At 45.6% G+C, this 19,715-nt stretch overlaps 2 protein-coding genes across 4 annotated transcripts in view; one reads left to right on the top strand and one right to left on the bottom strand.

Annotated features, from left to right (window-relative positions):
• MPP3 (MAGUK p55 scaffold protein 3) overlaps positions 1-16,310 on the top strand; it is a 33,143-nt gene extending 16,833 nt beyond the window's left edge. For 2 of the 3 annotated variants that reach the window (XM_032163783.2, XM_032163784.2), the window contains exons 14-20: positions 269-310; positions 2,325-2,489; positions 2,595-2,675; positions 5,454-5,547; positions 5,749-5,857; positions 7,584-7,706; positions 15,871-16,310. In XM_032163783.2, coding sequence (XP_032019674.1) covers positions 269-310; positions 2,325-2,489; positions 2,595-2,675; positions 5,454-5,547; positions 5,749-5,857; positions 7,584-7,706; positions 15,871-16,047 — 791 coding nt within the window. In that variant the 3' untranslated portion in view covers positions 16,048-16,310. The remainder of the gene's footprint in view (positions 1-268; positions 311-2,324; positions 2,490-2,594; positions 2,676-5,453; positions 5,548-5,748; positions 5,858-7,583; positions 7,707-15,870) is intronic. The other variant, XM_058445120.1, reaches the window with a different exon arrangement.
• The window catches only part of CFAP97D1 (CFAP97 domain containing 1), a 29,819-nt gene continuing 15,095 nt past the window's right edge, over positions 4,992-19,715 (bottom strand). The window contains exon 7 of the transcript XR_009215162.1: positions 4,992-5,025. The gene's annotated coding sequence lies outside the window, so the exon portion shown is untranslated. The remainder of the gene's footprint in view (positions 5,026-19,715) is intronic.

Genomic DNA, 19,715 nt, shown 5'->3' with positions numbered 1-19,715 from the left:
ACTGCTCACACTCAGGGACTGGGGAGGCCTGCTGGCCTAGAATCCCCCTCAGGGCCTGGAAAGGCTGTTAGGGGCCTAAGCATGGAGAACTGAGTGAAACAGAAGACCTTGCTTTCTTGGGGTGTCCAGGACATGGGATTTCCCCTGAGCTCTCCACGAGACACCATCCCAGGGGCCTCTTCCTGTCCGGCCATCCAGGGGCTGGGTGCCCTGGGCCAGATGTGTCTGGTGGGACTCACTGGCTTCCCTCCCTCTGTTTGCTTCCCAGAGACCTGTGACTGTGAGGGCTACCTCAAAGGGCACTATGTGGGTAAGTAGCTCCACCTGACACCCATATGTACCACCTGCCCCACCCCAGGCCCCAGAGTCAGGGAGAGGTCAAAGCAGGGTGATCTGAGCCCCAGGAGTCCTTCTGGAGCAGCAGAGCCTGTGGGACCCCTGTCTCTCCTCAGTCTCTCCTCTCAACCCAAGCAGGAGCTGAGCCTGCCCAGGCGTTGGGCCCCCACCCAGCTTTTACCCCGCCGTGGGGCACACTGCCCTGGTGGGAAAGGCACACACACCCCTACATTAATACCAATTCTATTATCACCATCATCGCAACTGGAGTTTATTCAATATTAACACCACTACCACGCAGTGAGGAGTGTTTGTGGCTCTCCAGAGCCCCTTTTCACTTCTTTTGTTTTGGTCAGTTTTTTCAAAGGTCTTAGAGATAGGCAAAAAGTTTTTTTTGTTTTTTGGTTATTTTTTAGAGACAGGGTCTTGCTCTGTCACTCATGCTGGAGTGCAGTAGTGTGTGACATTGCAGCTTGCAGCAGCCTCAACATCCTAGGCTCAAACAATCCTCCCACCTCAGCCTCCTGAGTAGCTGGGACTGCAGGCACCTGACACCATGCCCAGCTGATTAAAAAAATTTTTTTTTGTAGAGATGGGGTCTCGCTATGTTGCCCAGCTGGTTTCAAGCTCCTGGCTTCAAGCAATCCTCCTTTCTATTTTTTTTTGTTGTTGTTGTTTTGTTTTGTTTTGTTTTGTTTTGTTTTTGAGACGGAGTCTCGCTCTGTCGCCCAGGCTGGAGTGCAGTGGCGCAGTCTTGGCTCACTGCAAGCTCCGCCTCCCAGGTTCACGCCATTCTCCTGCCTCAGCCTCTCCGAGTAGCTGGGACTACAGGCGCCCGCCACCACGCCCGGCTAATTTTTTGTATTTTTAGTAGAGACGGGGTTTCACTGTGGTCTCGATCTCCTGACCTCGTGATCCGCCCACCTCGGCCTCCCAAAGTGCTGGGATTACAAGCGTGAGCCACCGCGCCCGGCCCGCAATCCTCCTTTCTAAAAAGTTTTTAAACTTTTTTAAAAATTATTTTTTGAGACATGGTCTTGCTCTGTTACCCACACTGGAGTGCAGTAGTGTGATCACAAATCACTGCAGCCTCAGCCTCCCAGGCTCAAGCGATCCTTCCATCTCAGCCTCCCTAGTAGCTGGGACTACAGGTGCATGCCACTATACCTGGCTAATTTTTGTATTTTTTGTAGAGACAGGGTTTCACCATGTTGCCCAGCTGGTCTTGAACTCCTGAGATCAAGTGATCCGCCTGCCTTGGCCTACCAAAGTGCTGGGATACAGACATGAGCCACTGCACCCAGCCCCTTAACTTTTGTTTTGAAGTAGTTTCAAACTTACTGAAAAGGTGTAAGAATTATACAAAGAACTCCCATATACTCCACACCCAGATTCACCAGTTGGTGCTCCTTTGCCATGTTTGCTCAATTTCCTTTCCCACATCTCTGCATTTTTTTTCCTGAGTCATATGAGACTTAGTTGTAGACATCGTGTCCCTTTAACCCTAAATCTCTCAGTATGTATTTCCTAAGGCCAAGGACTTTCTCAGGGCAGTGATCAAATTCTGAGAATTTAAAATGTATCCAAGTCTATTATATGCTGTTATTTAAATGTTAACAATTGTCCCCATCATGTCCTTTATGGCATTTTCCCTTGGTCCAGGATCTAATCTAGGACCACACAAAGTATTTGTAGATTCATATCCTCATTTCACAGATAAGGAAATTGAGGCTCAGAGAGATGAAGGGACTTGTCCAAGGTCAGTCACGTGCCAAGTAAAACAGTGACCTTAAGCCCTAGTTTGTGAATGCAGAGGTCACCCTTTCATCTTATTATTGTATTTCCCGAACAACCTCTTCCAGTAGCAGGAGGAGGTTGGGAGAAGTCAGTGGGACTCAGTCCCACCTCCAGGTCTGGCCAGGTGGGAAAAGTCTCTATGGGAGATCCTGGGACAAATGCCATGGTGTCCCTCTGCCCCTCCTCCCAAGCTGGTCTTCGGAGGAGCTTCCGGCTGGGCTGTAGGGAGAGACTGGGTGGCTCGCAGGAAGGAAAGATGTCCTCTGGAGCTGAGTCTCCGGAGCTGCTGACTTACGAGGAGGTGGCCAGGTACCAACACCAGCCTGGAGAGCGGCCCCGCCTGGTGGTTCTGATCGGTAGGTGCCATCCTGGGTTTCCAGGAAGTGATCTGGTTTCCTCCCTGGAGCAGGTGGGGAGGGAGCTCAGCAGGGACCCTGGTCAGCCTTCCTCTTGTTTCCCAGGGTCTCTGGGAGCCCGACTGCATGAGCTGAAGCAAAAGGTGGTGGCCGAGAACCCACGGCACTTTGGCGTCGCTGTTCCACGTAAGAGGGCCCATGTGGGAGCGTGTGTTTGTCTGCACACACACAAATATTTCATGGGGACTTAACTCCCCAGATTCATCCAAATCCTTACTTTGGGTTTAAAGGATCACCAGGCATTGCCTGCTATTGGCAAATTGTGGGACAAAGGCATGATGGGAAGAAATCCACTCTCAGTGGTCCTCTGAGACCGTCTGAGGCAGAAGTTGGAGGACCACTTGCTTGGTTCCTGCCTGGGGTGGGAGGTGAGTCCAGAGCACATTGTAGGCAAAGTGGCAGCCTCAGCCTGACACCAAGGGGCCCCCACAGTAGGGGGCATTCCTCCTCATCACAGTGAATTTTGACTCCTATGGCCCCTGCCCTCTACTTGGATGAGAGGGCAGGTCAGAGAAGCCACAGAGCCCTGTGAGTGGTATTTCTCGGCACTCCCTTATAGCCAGATTCCAGTTTGTCAGGGTGGCTGGGTACATTCCTGGGTGATGCCTCCCCTGCCAATTCCTGGGGCTTACTGCTGCCAGGGGCACCCTGGGATGTCAAGCTCCAGTGGGCAGAGGATCCTGGTTCTGAATGTGATAAGGAGGATGAGGAGGAGGAGAATGAAGGTGCCAGGTAATACACCAAGAGCTTTTATGTGTAGTGCCCTGGGTCAGCCCTCCCAGTACCCCTGAGAAGAGAGATTGTTATCATCTTGGGTGGCAGAGGAAGACAGTGAGGGTCAGAGAGGTTAAGTAACTCGTCCAGTGTCACACAGTTGGTAAGTGGTGGAGCCAAGATTCAAACCCAGGCAGCCTGCCCCAGTCATGTTCTTAATGAGGATGCACAGTGGCTTCTCACCTGCCGCCTCCCACTTCGTGCCCTTGGCTGCCCCTTTCCTTTCTGGGACTCACTCTCAGTCCCCCTGGCCTCAGAGGGATGCAGTGTGAATGCGTGGTGGCTACTGAGAGGGGTGCTGTGGCGGCAGTAATGGGGCCTCCTCAGAGTGTTCTGGGGCAGAGCAACCACAAAGCCTTGATTGGATCACACCACTCTCCCTGGGCCCCTGGGCCCAGCATCTAGTCTGTGCGTTGTCAGAGCTGTCTTCCAGAGCCCAATCTGAAGTGGCAGGGATGTGGGGAAGGTGGTGGCCCTGGGGAGGCCATTCTGGCAGCACACCTGTGATGGACCTGGAGGGCTTCAGGGAGCCACAGCCTTCCAAGTTTCAGGTGGACCGAAACAGGACATGCAGAGGTCGCTCACACACTGATCGTTCAGAACCCCCTGGATCCATCTCCTGGGGAAGAGGTACCTGGATGGTCAGGCCCACCTGCTTCTAGGCACTCCACAGATAGGAGACTTTCCTCCTTTGTTTTAGAAACTGGGGGAGTCAGGGAAGGCTTCCCAGAGGCAGTGACTTTTATGCTGGGTTTTGAAGAGTAAATAGGAGTTTTCCAGGTAGAAGAGAAAGGAATAGTTCTCTGTACAAAGGAAACAACATGTGCAAAGGGACGGAGCAGTGTTAGGGACTGGGGAGCTGGAAAATGGAGCTGAGAGGCTGGGCAGATCACGCAGGTCTCACATACTCAGCTAGGGTGTTTAGAATGTAACCCATAGATAAATAAAAGTTTTTACGCAGGGGGATGACATGGTTGGAAAAGTGACCCTAGCACCTCTACCGGAGGTTGGACTAAGATGCCACAGAAAGAACACAGGGCATCGCCTGGGTGGTTCCCATGAGCCAGAAGACACAGTGCCTCAAGACCCCATTTTACCTTTTGGAAAATACTGTGTGTGGCTTTGTGTGTGCCCTTGTTCTGTGGAAGACCTGATTTTCCTCAGAAGTGTGCATCCCAATTCTGTTATGGAAATCAATGAGAAAACCATGTGTTTGAACGGTTTTGTTTGAGAGCCAGCCTTGCGGAAACACATCCAATCCATACAGGGACGGTCTGTCTTCCTGTCTCCTTTTTCTGGAGATGAGAACTAATTGACTAAAGAATTAAAAGCATACATCAGGGTCAAGTGTATGTGTGGCTCCTTTGCTCTCAAAAAATAAAAAACAATGAAGAATTAGAAGTTAGGACTAGGGGTCCCCTAAGTGATTCTTTAAAAGCCACAGCATCTGCTGGGTGCGGTGGCTCACATCTGTAATCCCAGCACTTTGGGAGGCTGAGGCAGGTGCATCACCTGAGGTTGGGAGTTCGAGACCAGCCTGACCAATATGGAGAAACCCCATCCCTACTAAAAATACAAAATTAGCCGAGTGTGGTGGTACATGCCTGTAATCCCAGCTACTCGAGAGGCTGAGGCAGGAGAATCGCTTGAACTGGGAGAGCAGAGGTTGCGGTGAGCCAAAGTCATGCCATTGCGCTGTAGCCTGGGGAACGAGCAAAACTCCGTCTCAAAACAACAACAACAACAACAACAACAAAAAACCCACAGCATCAGGGAGTCAGTTAGCAGAGTGGTTAAGGGTATAAGCTGGGCATTTGGCAGAGAGACTGATTCTGGCTGTGCTCTGTACTGGTTGTGGGTCACTGTGCACAGTGCTGAACCTCTCTGTGCCTCAGTTTTCTCAGCTGCAAAAGGAAAAGCCTCCTTTTGCCTACATCAAAGAGTTGTGTGAATCAGTGATACGCCTGCCTGGAAAGGCACAGTGCCTGATACAGGGACATGCGATGAGGTGGAAGTGCATGGCTTAGACACAGCAGCAGTGAACTCCCAAATGAGTGCGTAAGCCTGCTGCTCTCCCCGCGTGCTGTGATGTGACATCTCTTTGCCCAGCTTTCCTTCTTTCTTTAAAAGATACCACCAGGCCCCGAAAGAGCCATGAGAAGGAAGGAGTGGAATATCACTTTGTGTCTAAGCAAGCATTTGAGGCCGACTTACATCACAACAAGTACGTTGCTTGATGGGCCCGTTGGCCCTCCAGGTAGCCGTGTGTTTTTGTATCTGCCCTGTATTCCACTGGAGCTCCTGGGAGGGCTCCCGGAAAGGATGGGGGAAGCAAGAGAGAAGTCATGTTGGGAGGTCGCCTTTGCTTTGCTAATTTAGGAAAGCTGAGGAACTAAAGGCCTTTTCCCCTTTGGTGGTGTTTTAGGTTCCTGGAACATGGTGAATATAAGGAAAATCTCTATGGAACCAGCCTGGAGGCCATTCAGGCTGTTATGGCCAAAAACAAAGTTTGTTTGGTGGATGTGGAGCCGGAAGTGAGTTGCTGGGCCTGCTGGCCATTTCTGGTTAACCGAATTTATAACTAGGGGATTGTACATTTTACACAACACTTAACCTCAGTCTAAGGAATTTTTAGTCTAGAACACTGGCTGTTCAATTTCTTTGGGTCTTCCTTTGAGAATCAAATGGAAGCCTTGTACCCCAAAACATGCCCCTCTATCCACAAATGCTGCATTAATTGTAGGGAGCTTGTGGACACTCTGGTGGCCCACAGACCCAGGCTAGTAACCCCTGCATGGAACAGATCATGCAATAGTTGGTGATGCTGAGTGGCCATTGCAATGTGCCAGAGAATTAGATGTCAGTACCCAGGTGAAGCTGGGGCTGAGCTCTAGGTGCCAGGCCCCCCTCCCCAACCAGGGCAGGTGGAGTCAGTGGCTTAGAGAACCACTTAGGGAGGCAGTGAGGAGAGCCGTTTAAGGGGAAAAAGAGGGAGGGAGACATGGCCCTGTGAAGTCTTCAAAAACATTTCCACTCCTGCACACCCAGCATGCTGTGGGCTCAGGAGGGGCTCAACCATCTTTTTAACCTTGTCCTTTAGAAAAACTTCCAAGCTTTGAACTCAATCTGGGGATTTTTTTTCCCCTCTATAGAAACAGATCTCTGATTTTATGGTATAAACTGTAGGCTTTATTTTAAAGAAGTTTACTTGAAACATATTCCAAAAAGCACGTTATGCCTATAAAGGAAAACACTCACTCATTTGGACTTACAGGGAGTTAGTGATCAAAATTAAAAGTCTAAGTTTCAAAATTTTCTTTGAAAAGTGATTTTTATTGATAAGTTTATTGATCAAGGGTGCAGATAATGCATATAGCAGTTTAATACTAGTGTTTCCAAGTGGAGCCCTTAATTCTAGATAGAATGCATTAATCAAGAGTACAATTTCTTTTTCTTTTTTTTTTTTTTGAGACAATTCTTGCTCTGTCACCCAGGCTGGAGTGCAGTGGTGCGATCTCGGCTCACTGCAAGCTCTGCCTCCCGGGTTCACGCCATTCTCCTGCCTCAGCCTCCCGAGTAGCTGGGACTACAGGCGCCTGCCACCACGCCATTTTTTGTATTTTTTGTAGAGATGGGGTTTCACCGTGTTAGCCAGGATGGTCTCGATCTCCTGACCTCGTGATCCGCCCGCCTTGGCCTCCCAAAGTGCTGGGATTACAGGCGTGAGCCACTGCGCCTGGCCCAAGAGTGCAATTTCTACAGTCTACAGTTTAAGTGATCTGTTCGGTAATCTCATTTGCTTTGCAAACCTTTTCTTCTTTGAATACCAAGAGGAGATGTAATAGCACAAATTTTGTAATAGTGTAGTCCAATTGATGACATTTGACTAAATAGATACACACTGACTCCTGCTTCCTCACCCATGGGAAATGGAAGGTGGAGAGGAGCCTAAGAAGGTTAATTATAGCCAAAGGGGTCAGAGCTAAGAGAGACAGCAACTGTCTCTGAGCTGAGACTTAGGAACCTTCTATTGGCAGTGAGTGTGACTTCAGGGCCCCGCTGAGTTCAATGTCAAAGTGAAGGACGAGAAAAGGAACAGTTGGTCTGCCCGGTTGAAGTCCATTGTCATGGGACGCATGTAACCAGGACCTTTGCTGTTGAGGTTATGAGATTGAAGCACATGATTATTGAGCTTTCAAAAGTATATTTCACAACAAAACACTTCAAAAGTATATAATATTCCTGAACTTTCTTTCTCAGGCACTGAAACAACTGAGGACCTCAGAATTTAAACCCTATATTATATTTGTAAAGCCTGCAATTCAGGAAAAAAGAAAAACGCCACCTATGTCCCCAGCTTGTGAGGACACGGCAGCCCCATTTGTAAGTTTAAAGTTGATTGTTTCTTTTCTGAAGGCCTAAGGGAGGCTATTACAGGAATGCTTCTAGCTGCATAAGCGTGCTTGCAGCTGAAGAGGGATGCGGGACACACCTTCTACATGTGATTGTCTTTCCATTTTGCCTATTGAAAAACTCAAGAGATGATTACATGGCCAGAAGGCTCAAGGTGAACAGCTGGAAGTGCCTCCCAAACCAGGCAGGTGGCTTTGCCTGGATTCACGCCCCTCCACTCCCTCACATAAGCACCCTCCCCCAAAATGTGACACCTGTCAGGAACCTCATCTGAGTGTGACAGACTATACTCATCAAACTATACTCCTAGGCCAAATCCAAGTATTTTAAATTGAAACCCCAACTAACAAGGTCATTATCACTGCTATCAAATCAGTTTGAATCATCAGTGAATGAAGGGATTTCTAAAACTAGTGGATGAGATCATCTGATGTGTCCTAAATGAACTTGTTTCACTGTCATAGATTCTTTGTTCAGCCCAGTCTATGTCAGGATGGCGAGACCCTCACCCAAAACCTAAATATTTGACAGAGTTCTTCCAGGAGATATGGGCTTGGTGACTCATGTTTTTTGGTTCTTAACAGGGTCAGTTAGCAGAATGAGTTGGAAGTTGTTATGGGTAGTGGGGGCAGTCAGAAGCAACTGAGTCCCAGAATAGACTTTGCTTGCTGTCCTATATAGCTGGTTTCATCTGAAGGAGGCCTTCTCGGATCCTTCCCCTTGGTCAGAAAGCTCTCTCTGAGTCAAGATTTTGATGCAATCCTAGTTCATACTAATTCTCAGTTTTAACTGTCCACATTGATACACTTTTTATTTTATTATTTTTTTTTAAAGACAGGGACTCACTATGTTGTCCAGGCTGGTATTGAACTCCTGGACTCAAGTGATCCTCCCACCTTGGCCTCCCAAAGTGCTGGGATTACAGGTGTAAGCCACTGTGCCCAGCCTTTTATTTTTTTGGGGACAGGATATTGCTGTATTGCCCAGACTGGAGTGCAGTGGTATAATCATGGCTCACTGCAGCCTTGAACTCCTGGGCTCAAACAGTCTTCCTTCCTCAGCTTCCTAGGTAGCTGGGACTACAGGCATGTACCACCAACGCCCAGCCAATTAAAAAATTTTTTTTTATAGAGACAGGGTGTCTGTGTGTTGCCCAGGCCAGTCTCAAACTCCTGGCCTCAAGTGATCCTCCTGCCTCAGCTTCCCAAAGTGTTGGGATTACAGGGGTGAGCCACCGTACCTGGTCTCAATAAATTATTTAGAATGGCATACATACAAGGAACATTAGAAATTCTCTCCTTGGCCAGGTACGGTGGCTCACGCCTGTATCTCAGCACTTTGGGAGGCTGAGGCGGGCAGATTGCTTGAGCCCAGGAATTCAAGACCAGCCTGGGCAACTTGGTGAAACCCCATCTCTACAAAAAAATTACAAAAATTAGCCAGGTGTGGTGGCACACACCTATAGTTCTAGCTACTTGGGAGACTGAGGTGGGAGTGGGAGGATCACTTGAGCCTAATAGGTCAAGGCTGCAGTGAGCCATGACCATGCCACTGCATTCCAGCCTGCGTGACAGAGTGAGACTCTGTCTCAAAAAAAAAGAAAAAAAAAATAGAAAAAAAGAAATTTTCTCCTTTAGAAACTCTAAGGGGGAGGCTGGCATGGTGGCTCACGCCTATAATCCCAGCAATTTGGGAGGCCGAGGCAGGCGGATCACCTGAGGTCAGGAGTTCGAGACCAGCCAGGCCAATGTGGTGAAACCCCGTCTCATACTAAAAATACAAAAATTAGCCAGTTGTGGTGGTGCGTGCCTGTAATCCTAGCTACTTGGGAGGCTGAGACAGGAGAAACACTTGAACCCAGGAGGCAGAAGCTGCAGTGAGCCAAAATCACGTCACTGCCCTCTAGCCTGGGTGACAGAGCAAGACTCCATCTAAAAAAAAAAAAAAAAAACACAAGAAACTCTAAGGGGAATAGGGGAATATCAACTTAAGTCTAGAATCATTTAGAAACATACAATATTGGCTGGGTGCAGTGGCTCACACCTGTAATCCCAACACTTTGGAGGGCCAAGGCAGGTGGATCACCTGAGGTCAGGAGTTCGAGACCAACCTGACCATCATGGTGAAACCCCATCTCTACTAAATACAAAAAATTAGCTGGGTGTGGTGGCACACGCCTGTATTCCCAGCTATTTGGGAGGCTGAGGCAGGAGAATTGCTTGAACTTGGAGGTGGAGGTTGCAATGAGCCAAGATATCGGGGGACCTGCCCCGATAATCATGTAGGTTCTTTTGTAGTTTCCCTAAGCGTCGGCTGGCTTGAGAAATAAAGGGACAGAGTACAAAAGAGAGAAATTTTAAAGCTGGGCGTCCAGTCGAGACATCACACGTTGGTAGGATCCGTGATGCCCCACAAGCCACAAAAACCAGCAAGTTTTTATTAGGGATTTTCAAAAGGGGAGGGAGTGTGCAAATAGGTGTGGGTGGCAGACATCAAGTACTTAACAGGGTAATAGAATATCACAAGGCAAGTGGAGGCAGGGCGAGTTCACAGGACCGAGGTGAAATTAAAATTGCTAATGAAGTTTCGGGCACCACTGTCATTGATAACATCTTATCAGGCGACAGTGTTTTGAGACCAACTGGTCTGACCAAAATTTATTAGGTGGGAATTTCCTCTTCCTAATAAGCCTGGGAGCGCTATGGGAGACTGGGGTTTATTTCATCTCTGCAGACTTGACCATAAGAGACAGTCCACACCCAGGGGGGCTGTCTATAAGCTGATACCTCCAGGCGTGTATTCTCTTTCCCAGGGACGTTCCATGCTGAGAAAAAGAATTCAGCGATATTTCTCCCATTTGCTTTTGAAAGAAGAGAAATATGGCTCTGTTCTTCCCGGCTCACCAGTGGTCAGAGTTTAAGGTTCTCTCTCTTATTCCCTGAACAATTGCTCTTATCCTGTTCTTTTTTCAAGATGCTCAGATTTCATATTGCTCAACACACATGCTCTACAATTTGTGCAGTTAACGCAATTATCACATGGTCCTGAAGCGACGTACATCCTCCTCAGCTGACAGGATTCAGAGATTAAAGTAAAGACAGGCATAGGAAAGCACAAGGGTATTGACTGGGGAAGTGATAAGTGTCCGTGAAATCTTTACGATTTATGTTTAGAGATTGCAGTAAAGACAGGCATAAGAAACTATAAAAGTATTAATTTGGGGAACTAATAAATGTCCATAAAATCTTCACAATCCACGTTCTTCTGCCATGGCTTCAGCCGGTCCCTCTGGGGTCCCTGACTTCCCGCAACATCGAGATTGCACCATTGCACTATAGCCTGGGCAATAAAAGCAAAACTCCATCTCAAAAACAAAAGAAATGTACAGTATGCCCATCATGTAACAAAAAAATCAGAGACAACCTAAATGTTCACTATCAGGACTCAGTTCAATAGACTCCATTATGTGACACTTATAGGATGTATCGAAATATTATTGTAGCCAGTTAAAAGCCATATGTTGGGGCTGGGAGTGGTGGCTTATGCCTGTAATCCCAGCACTTGGGGAGGCCGAGGTGGGTGGATTACCAGAGGTCAGGAGTTTGAGATCAGCCTGGCCAACATGGTGAAACCCCGTCTCTACTAAAAATACAAAAATTAGCTGGGCGTGGTAGCAGGCATCTGTAATCCCAGCTACTTGGGAGGCTGAAGCAGGAAAATCACTTGAACCCAGGAGGCAGAGTTTTCAGTGAGCTGAGATTGTAGCACTGTACTTCAGCCTGGGCGACAGAGCAAGACTCTTGTCTCAAAATAAATAAATAAATAAATAAATAAATAAATAAATAAATAAATAAATAAATAAAAGCCATGTGTTGGAGGAATATTTGATGACATAGATAAATACAAGAAAAAATCAGAAAATAAAAAATCAGGATTCTAATTTTGTATTACACACGAAATACACTAAAATGCTAAAGGCAATTCTCCCTGAATAGTGGGCTCATGACTCAATTTTGTTTTCTTTCTGTGTATTTTTTGGAGGGGGAGTTAACAGCTTTATTGAGATAAAATTTACATACCGTACAATTCACCTATTTAGAGCATACAATTCAATGATGTATTCACAGAGTTGTTGCAACTACCACAGTCAATTTAAGAGTATTTTCATCACTTCAAAAAGAAACCTTGAGCCCATTAGAATTTCCCATTATCTGTTTTCCTCCAGCCCCTTCCTAGCCACAGGCAACTGCTAATCTACGTCACTATGAATTTGTCTATTCTAAACATTTCATATAAATGGATTCATGCAATGTAAGACCTTTTGTATCTGGCTTTTTTCACTTAATATAATGTTTTTAAGGTTTATTCATGTATCAATACTTCATTCTTTTTTATGGCTGAATAATATTCCATTGTATAGAGTACCACATTTTGTTTACCCATTTATCAATTAATGGACATTTAGATTGTTTCTACCTTTTCAGCTATTATGAATCATGTTATGAATGTTCATATACAAGTTTTTGTGTGAACATATGTTTTCATTTCTCTTGGGTGTATACCTTGGTATGGAATTGCTGGGTCATAGGGTAGCTCTATGTTTAACTCTACCTTGGCTGCTGTACCATTTTACATTCCCAGCAGCAGTGTTCAAGAGTTCCCATTTCTCCACATCCTCACCAGCCCTTGTTATTGTCTGTCTTTTTAATCATAGCACTACTAGTAGGTGTGAAGTGGTATCTCATTGTGGTTTTAATTTGCATTTCTCTAATCATCAGTGAAGTTGAGCATCTTTTCATGTGTTTATTGGCCATTTTTATATCTTTCTTGGAGAAATGTCTATTCAAATACTTTGTCCATTTTTTATTATTGAGTTGTAAGAATTCTGTATCTATTTGGATACAAGTCCTTTGTCAGATGCATGATTTGCAAATATTTTTTCCCATTCTGAGTTGTCTTTTCTCTTTTTTTTTTTTGGAGACAGAGTTTTGTTCTTGTTGTCCAGGCTGAAGTGCAATGGTGCGGTGTTGGCTCACTGCAACCTCCACCTCCCAGGTTCGAGTGATTCTCCTGCCTCAACCTCCAAGTAGCTGGGATTACAGGCGCATGCCATCACGCTCAGCTAATTTTTTTTGTATTTTTAGTAGAGATGGGGTTTCACCATGTTGGCCAGGCTGGTCTCGAACTCCTGACCTTGGGTGATCCGCCTGCTTCGGCTCCCAAAGTGCTGGGAGGCACCACGCCTGGCCCTTACTTTCTTGATAACGTCCTTTGAGGCATAACATTTTAAAATGTGATAAAGTCCAATGTATCTATTTTTTCTTTTGTCGTTTATATTTTTGGTATCTAAGAAATCATTGTCGAATCCAAGGTCATAAAGATTTCCTCCTTTGTTTTCTTTTAAGATATTTATAGTTGTAGCAGTTATATTTGGATCTGTCATCTATTTTGTGTTATTTTCTGTGGATTGTGTGAAGTAGGGGTCCAACTTCATTCTTTGCATGTGGATAGCCGGTTACCCCAGCATCACTGGTTGAAAAGACTATTTTCTCATTTAATTATCTTAACACCCTTGTCTAGAATCAATTGGCACGAAAAGTAAGGGTTTCTTTCTGGAGTCTCAGTCCCATTCCATTGGTCTACATGTCTATTCTTAGGCCAGCACCACACTGTCTTACTTTGATTACTAGCTTTGTAGTAAGTTTTGAAGTCAGGTTTTTCAAGCTTGTTTTGGCTATTCTGGGTCCTTTGCATTTCCATATGAATTTTAGGATCAATCTGCCCATTTGTTTTACTATATTAGCTTTGTTTTGTTTTGCAGATATTTCAGGATTGAATAAGCAGGGGGAAATGGCTCATTTTTCAAAGAATCAAGAAGTCATTGGGAGAATAAGAGGCAGCTTCCTAGGACTCAAGGAAAGTTCTGCCAAATCATCAGGTCCACAGGCAGTGCCAGCTTTCTAGGAGTCAGAACCCTCCCTGGCCCATGGTTGTTATTTCAAGAGAAGCAGCTGCATTCTATTCCCAGTGTCCTTCCAGCCCGGCCGGTTTTGTCATCTATCCTGTCTCCTTTATTGCCCACCAGAATGCTGCATTCCAAGCAGGTGGGCTGATGATGAAATGCAGCTGGCCCGTTCGTGCTCCACCACCCTGCAGCTGTGAGTAGGCAGCAAGGTCACAGTGAGGCTGTTCAACACAGAGTCCCCGGTTCTACTCCCAGAGATTCTGACCTAGGGGGTTTGGAGTGGGCCCCAGGCACTCCATTTTTAACACACAGCCTTTCATGTGGTTTCGATGTATGTTGGCGGACCCCAGATGACATTTGGAGAAATTCCTCACAAAGGCATGGGTTTTGTGTAACATTAAATATCTGTCCATTGTCTGGCACCCGAGTTCCTGGTAGGGGACCCCAAACATCCTCTGTTTCCTTGCTGACCACAAGTTAATGGGGCTTCTGGCTTCTGACCCGGCAAAGCTGATCCAACCTGGGGGTGATGGGCAGCATGGGGGAATCTTTCCTATGTGATCTTCAGGACTGTGACTCTTGCTGAAGACAAAGGTGGGCGAGTTCCATCGTTACAGGCCAGGAAAGGGGTTCAGGGGATTTATGACTGCTAAGCAAATATCACACGTTTTTACTCCATTAGAGATTTACTTAAGTTATTTCCAGATGCAGATATTTATTAGGAAGATTGTAGTTCTTTGTGGCAAAAATTTCCCTTCTATAATTTCTCAAATAGCCAAATGCTTCCAGGATGAACCGTGTGGGTGCCTGGAGGAGGGGAAACTGGAAGCAGCAGACAGGTCTATAGGATGGGTGTGTGTCAGGGACTGGGGAAGGTGGGGTTGAAGATCCAGGGGGCAGTTATGGGATGGGGCTTCTGAGTATGAAAGTAGCCCTAGCCCTGCAAGAATATTCTATGTAGAATATAGAATTCAGAAATGTCTCCCGATTTAATCGAATTTTTTCCCTCCTGGAGGAGAAAAGGAGAAGAAATTATCTCAGCCTTCTCTTACATTTCTACTGTCTTTGAAGTAGCATGCCAGACCCTTTTCCTGATCTCGAGGACTCGAAGCCTGAAATTTCAGATGTTCTCACTAAAGTAGGAATCGGGTTTTGACTGGTGACAGAGAGAAGAGGGGGGGAATATTTTGGAATGTAGGTCTCTTCGGGAGAGAACAGAACTCACCCTTTCCCTGTGGCAGCATGAAAACACTGAGCCCCTAGTAGCAGAGGGGCGACAGCAACAGAGGACTAAAAAGGGCAGTAAGTGAAAGCCAGCGACAAATTTCATTTTGTAATTTTACTTAGAATGGGCTTGCCACTTTCCTGTTTTCCAAAACCAGGCTAATTGTCAGACAACTACTTACCTGAAATAATACTTATTAGAGGTTCTTTGAATGAAGATGTAAACAGTGCCCACACTGGGTAAGATGGAGTTGTTGCCTATACCTTAATGTTAGGTGTCAGAAAAGCAATCTGATTAAAGGGATCAGCTGCCCTAAGGAAATGGGGAATTTGATTAGAATTGTCCAGTGCTTTCTTAAATAACTCCACCTCGCTGTGCTAGTGTTTGGCTCTGTGTGAGGAAATGAAAAGATTGAGTTCTACACTGTGAATTTAGGAGTCTTCAGGAGGGCATTAGAATGATTTCTTCTTCTTCCGCCAGTTGATTGCAGAAATGTTTGCTCTGTTTTTATATAGTTATTATTTATAGTTCTTTCTTATAATTATTTAGCCTGTATACTAAATGTCATGCAGCACAATACTACTACTTCTTTGGAAGTACTTCTGAGGCAGGAAGTGTGATATTGACATATATACACAGATATAGAATCAGCATCCCCAGTGCACTTCCTATCATGGCTTTGAGTTCATAGGTCCTCAGGAGGTATTCTGTGAGCGAATGACTGAACAGTGATTGTGTGTACTGCCCATTAACTTTCTTTGAAGTTTGACATGATGTTGTCCCTATGCTCTGTTCTTGTGTACATGGTTGGTTATCATCAGTGAGACCTAGTCATCCACTCATAACTTAAAAGTTAAAGGTTGGAACATTGCTCAAGACAAAGGCTATAGGTTTGTTATAGGAGAACAACCCAGTTGCTCCTTTTACCACCCCTTTCCTTGCAGGATGAGCAGCAACAAGAGATGGCCGCTTCTGCCGCCTTCATAGACCAGCATTATGGGCACCTGGTGGACACCGTGCTGGTGAAGGAGGATCTCCAGGGTGCCTACAGCCAGCTCAAAGTGGTCTTAGAGAAGCTGAGCAAGGACACTCACTGGGTACCTGTTAGTTGGATCAGGTAACTTTATCCCAGAACATCCAAGCTGGATGGGACCTTGAAGATCATCTAGTCCAGACTCCCTCATTTTACCATCAAGGAATCTCGAGTGCAGAGAGGGGGAGAATTCTCCACAAATTCCATCATCGAGAAGAGTATAAGTGGGAAGTCTTGTTTGTTGTTGGTTTTTGTCTGTTGTTTTTCACTGCACCTCTTTGGATCATGATTTGAAAGGGGCATATCAGAAAACAACACATTTTGTTTATTAAAGTATCACAGGCAAGCTGACCCTGCTTCTTTGTACCAAAGTTAAGTAGCCACTGTCTTTTGTGGGTGGTAGTGGTTAATTTATACAGTACTGATTTGCAGAATGTTTAAGCTTTTTAAACATAGTGACGCTTAGTTTTTTTGGAAGCTAACTTGTTTTATCCGAGGAGGTTTTACATGTAACTGAAGTTCCCCTGTCTTCAAGCACTAAAATGTTGATCTTAACCTTTTTTTGAAGTGCTTGCCTGGTAATAGAAAACTGGTTCTCTGCCTATTTTAAAATAGCGAATATACGTAAATTTTCTCTGGAAGGCTGAGGCACACTTCACCATCAACATGAATTGCTGTACTATCCTATACTGCAGTGGTGCCTTCAGGGACTCAAGGAATGTAAGGTTGCCTTTCCCCTTTCTAAATACCCTCAGATTCCTAACATCGAGCCCTTGCTTTGTTTGATTTGTTCTATTCCATCCATTGTCCCTTTTGTTACTGACAGTTGCCTTGGTCCTAGCCAGTCCCTGCCATGAGATCACAGGGGTTCCTATTGTGCTAGATCTTGGGAAACCAGATGACTCTCCCTGTCAAAACTATGGCTACGTCACTGTAAACCATTTCTGTCAAGAATAAAAGTATGTAGACCCAGAGTGTGGGCCTAATGGGTTGTCTCTGAGTAAAAATGATTATCACCCAGGATTCATGATGTACCTTAGGTGCTCAGAGAATTTTTTTTATTATTATTAATAGCCAACAACAGTCTTTATTCTGTGCTGGATGCTATGCTAAGGCCTTTACATACATTACCCTGATAAATACACCAAGCCAGTAAGGTAGGATTCTTATCATCTCATTGTACAAATGAGAAAAAAAATAAAGCTTAGTTTAAATAATGTGCCCAGGCTTGCACAGATTAAAAAAAAAATTGCAGGCCAGGCACTGTAGCGCATGCCTGTAATCCTAGCACTTTGGGAGGCCAAGGTGGGTGGATTGCTTGAGCTCAGGAGTTCGAGACCACTCTGGGCAACGTGTCGAAACCCCATTTCTACAGAAAATACAAAAACTAGCCAGGCATGGTGGTGTGTGCCTGTAGTCCCAGCTACTCAGGAGGCTGAGGTGGGATGCACGAGGAGGTCGAGGCTGCTGTGAGCCATGATTGCGCTAGTGCACTCCAGCCTGGGTGACAGAGTGAGACCCTGCCTCAAAAAAATTTAAAAAATAAAAAAATGCAGAGCTATGGTATTTGAGCCTAAATTGCCCAAATACCAGAGATGATCGTTAACCACTGTACTATACTGCCTCATTCTTTTGTGGTCCCATAATCAAGGCCACTCACTAATATAATTCACTTATAAGTGATGAATGTGTTTACAGCTAGAATTTATAATATGAAGTGTGGCCATAACTTCTAAGGCTGAAAGGAGGCTACATACACATGTGTACGTTTTCAACTTCTTTTACTCATGAAAGGAAAAGGAGGCCAAGTTGAAGGTGAAGCACCAGGGAGAAGGTTTGCCACTCATTTAGAAATTTCCATTTTACCTTCTACACAAGGATACCTTTGCAACTCTCTAGCTCATGAACCTGGTAGGTCCACGTAAGAGGATCACATTCTTCAGAACTTTCTAGTAAAAAGATGGAGACTTCTTTGCACTCAGAGAGTACTGGATTCTTATCAAGTGAAATTGGTCTTGAGCTGATCCACAGAGAGCCAGGCCACGGAGGGCAGCTGCCCCTGAAGTGTGACTAGCACATGCAAAGTTGTTATGCAGGATAATGCCTGTAATCCTAGCACTTTGGGAGGCTGAGGCAGTGGATCACTTGAGGTCAGGAGTTTGAGACCAGCCTGGCCAAAATAGTGAAACCCTGTCTCTACTAAAAAAAAAAAAAAAAATAGCTGGGTGTGGTGGCAGGCACCTGTAATCCCAGCTACTTGGGAGGCTGAGGCAGGAGAATCACTTAAACCTGGGAGGCAGAGGTTGCAGTAAGCCGAGATCGCGCCACTGCACTCCAGCCTGGGTGACAAGTGAGACTCTGTCTCAAAAAAACAAAAGTTCTTATGCAGGAGAGCTGGGATCTGAAGTCTACTCACAGGCAAAAACAAAACAAACCCACATACGTTAAAAATTACTTTTGAAGATCCCCTCGGGAGGCACCATGGTGGACATCCTAATCAAGTCTCAAAGTCCCAGTAGGTGGTTTTCCCTCCAGTGTGGGAACACAGTGGTTGGGCACCTGATGACGTTCTTTCTGCATTTTATACCACTCCACAGGCATTTTCTGCTGCTTACATAATATTTTTACACAATTGTCAGATTAAATGATGGTAATTCTCTTTACATGTATTATGAAGCAGAGTATTAAAAAGTGATTCTTAGCCAAGTGTGGTGACTCACGCCTGTAATCCCAGCACTTTGGGAGGCCGAGGCAGGAGGATCACTTGGGCTCAGGAGTTCAAGACCAGCCTGGGCAACATAATGAGACCTTGTCTCTATTAAACATAAAATTAGAGCCAGCAGCATTGGCTCACGCCTGTAATCTCAGCACTTTGAGAGGCTGAAGCAGGCAGATCACTTGAGGCCAGGAGTTTGAGACCAGTCTGGCCAATATGGTGAAACCCTTTCTCTACTAAAAATACAAAAATTAGCCAGGCGTGGTGGCACATGCCTGTAATCCCAGCTACTCGAGAGGCTGAGGCACAAGAATTGCTTGAACCTGGGAGGCAGAGGTTGCAGTGAGCCAAGATCATGCCACTGCACTCCAGCCTGGGCAACAGAGCAAGACTGTGTCTTAAGTAAATAAAAACAATAAAATAAAAATAAAAATTTAAAAATTAGTTGGGGGGGAGGTTCCAAGATGGCCAAATAGGAACAGCTAGCTCAGTCTGCAGCTGCCAGCATGAGGGATGCAGAAGATGGGTGATTTCTGCATTTCCAACTGAGGTACCAGGTTCATCTCACTGGGGCTTGTCAGACAGTGGCTGCAGCCCACAGAGCAGGGCGGGGCATCGCCTCACCCTGGAAGTGCAAGAGGTCAGGGAATTCCCTTTCCTAGCAAAGGGATATAGACCAATGGAACAGAATAGGGCTCCCGGAAATAATATCACACACCTACAACCATCTGATCTTTGACAAACCTGACAAAAACAAGAAATGGGGAAAGGATTCCCTATTTAATAACTGGTGCTGGGAAAACTGGCTAGCCATATGTAGAAAGCTGAAACTGGATCCCTTCCTTATATCTTATACAAAAATTAATTCAAGATGGATTAAGGACTTAAATGTTAGACCTAAAATGATAAAAGCCCTAGAAGAAAACCTAGGCAATACCATTCAGGCCATAGGCATGGGCAAGGACTTCATGACTAAAACACCAAAAGCAATGGCAACAAAAGCCAAAATTGACAAATGGGATCTAATTAAACTAAAGAGC

This window comes from Hylobates moloch, unplaced genomic scaffold (genome assembly GCF_009828535.3).
Source record: "Hylobates moloch isolate HMO894 unplaced genomic scaffold, HMol_V3 SCAFFOLD_10, whole genome shotgun sequence".
In the NCBI taxonomy this organism is placed as follows: Eukaryota; Metazoa; Chordata; class Mammalia; order Primates; family Hylobatidae; genus Hylobates; species Hylobates moloch.
Note: the sequence above shows the minus strand (reverse complement) of the source record. Positions and strands in the feature narration are given on the sequence as shown.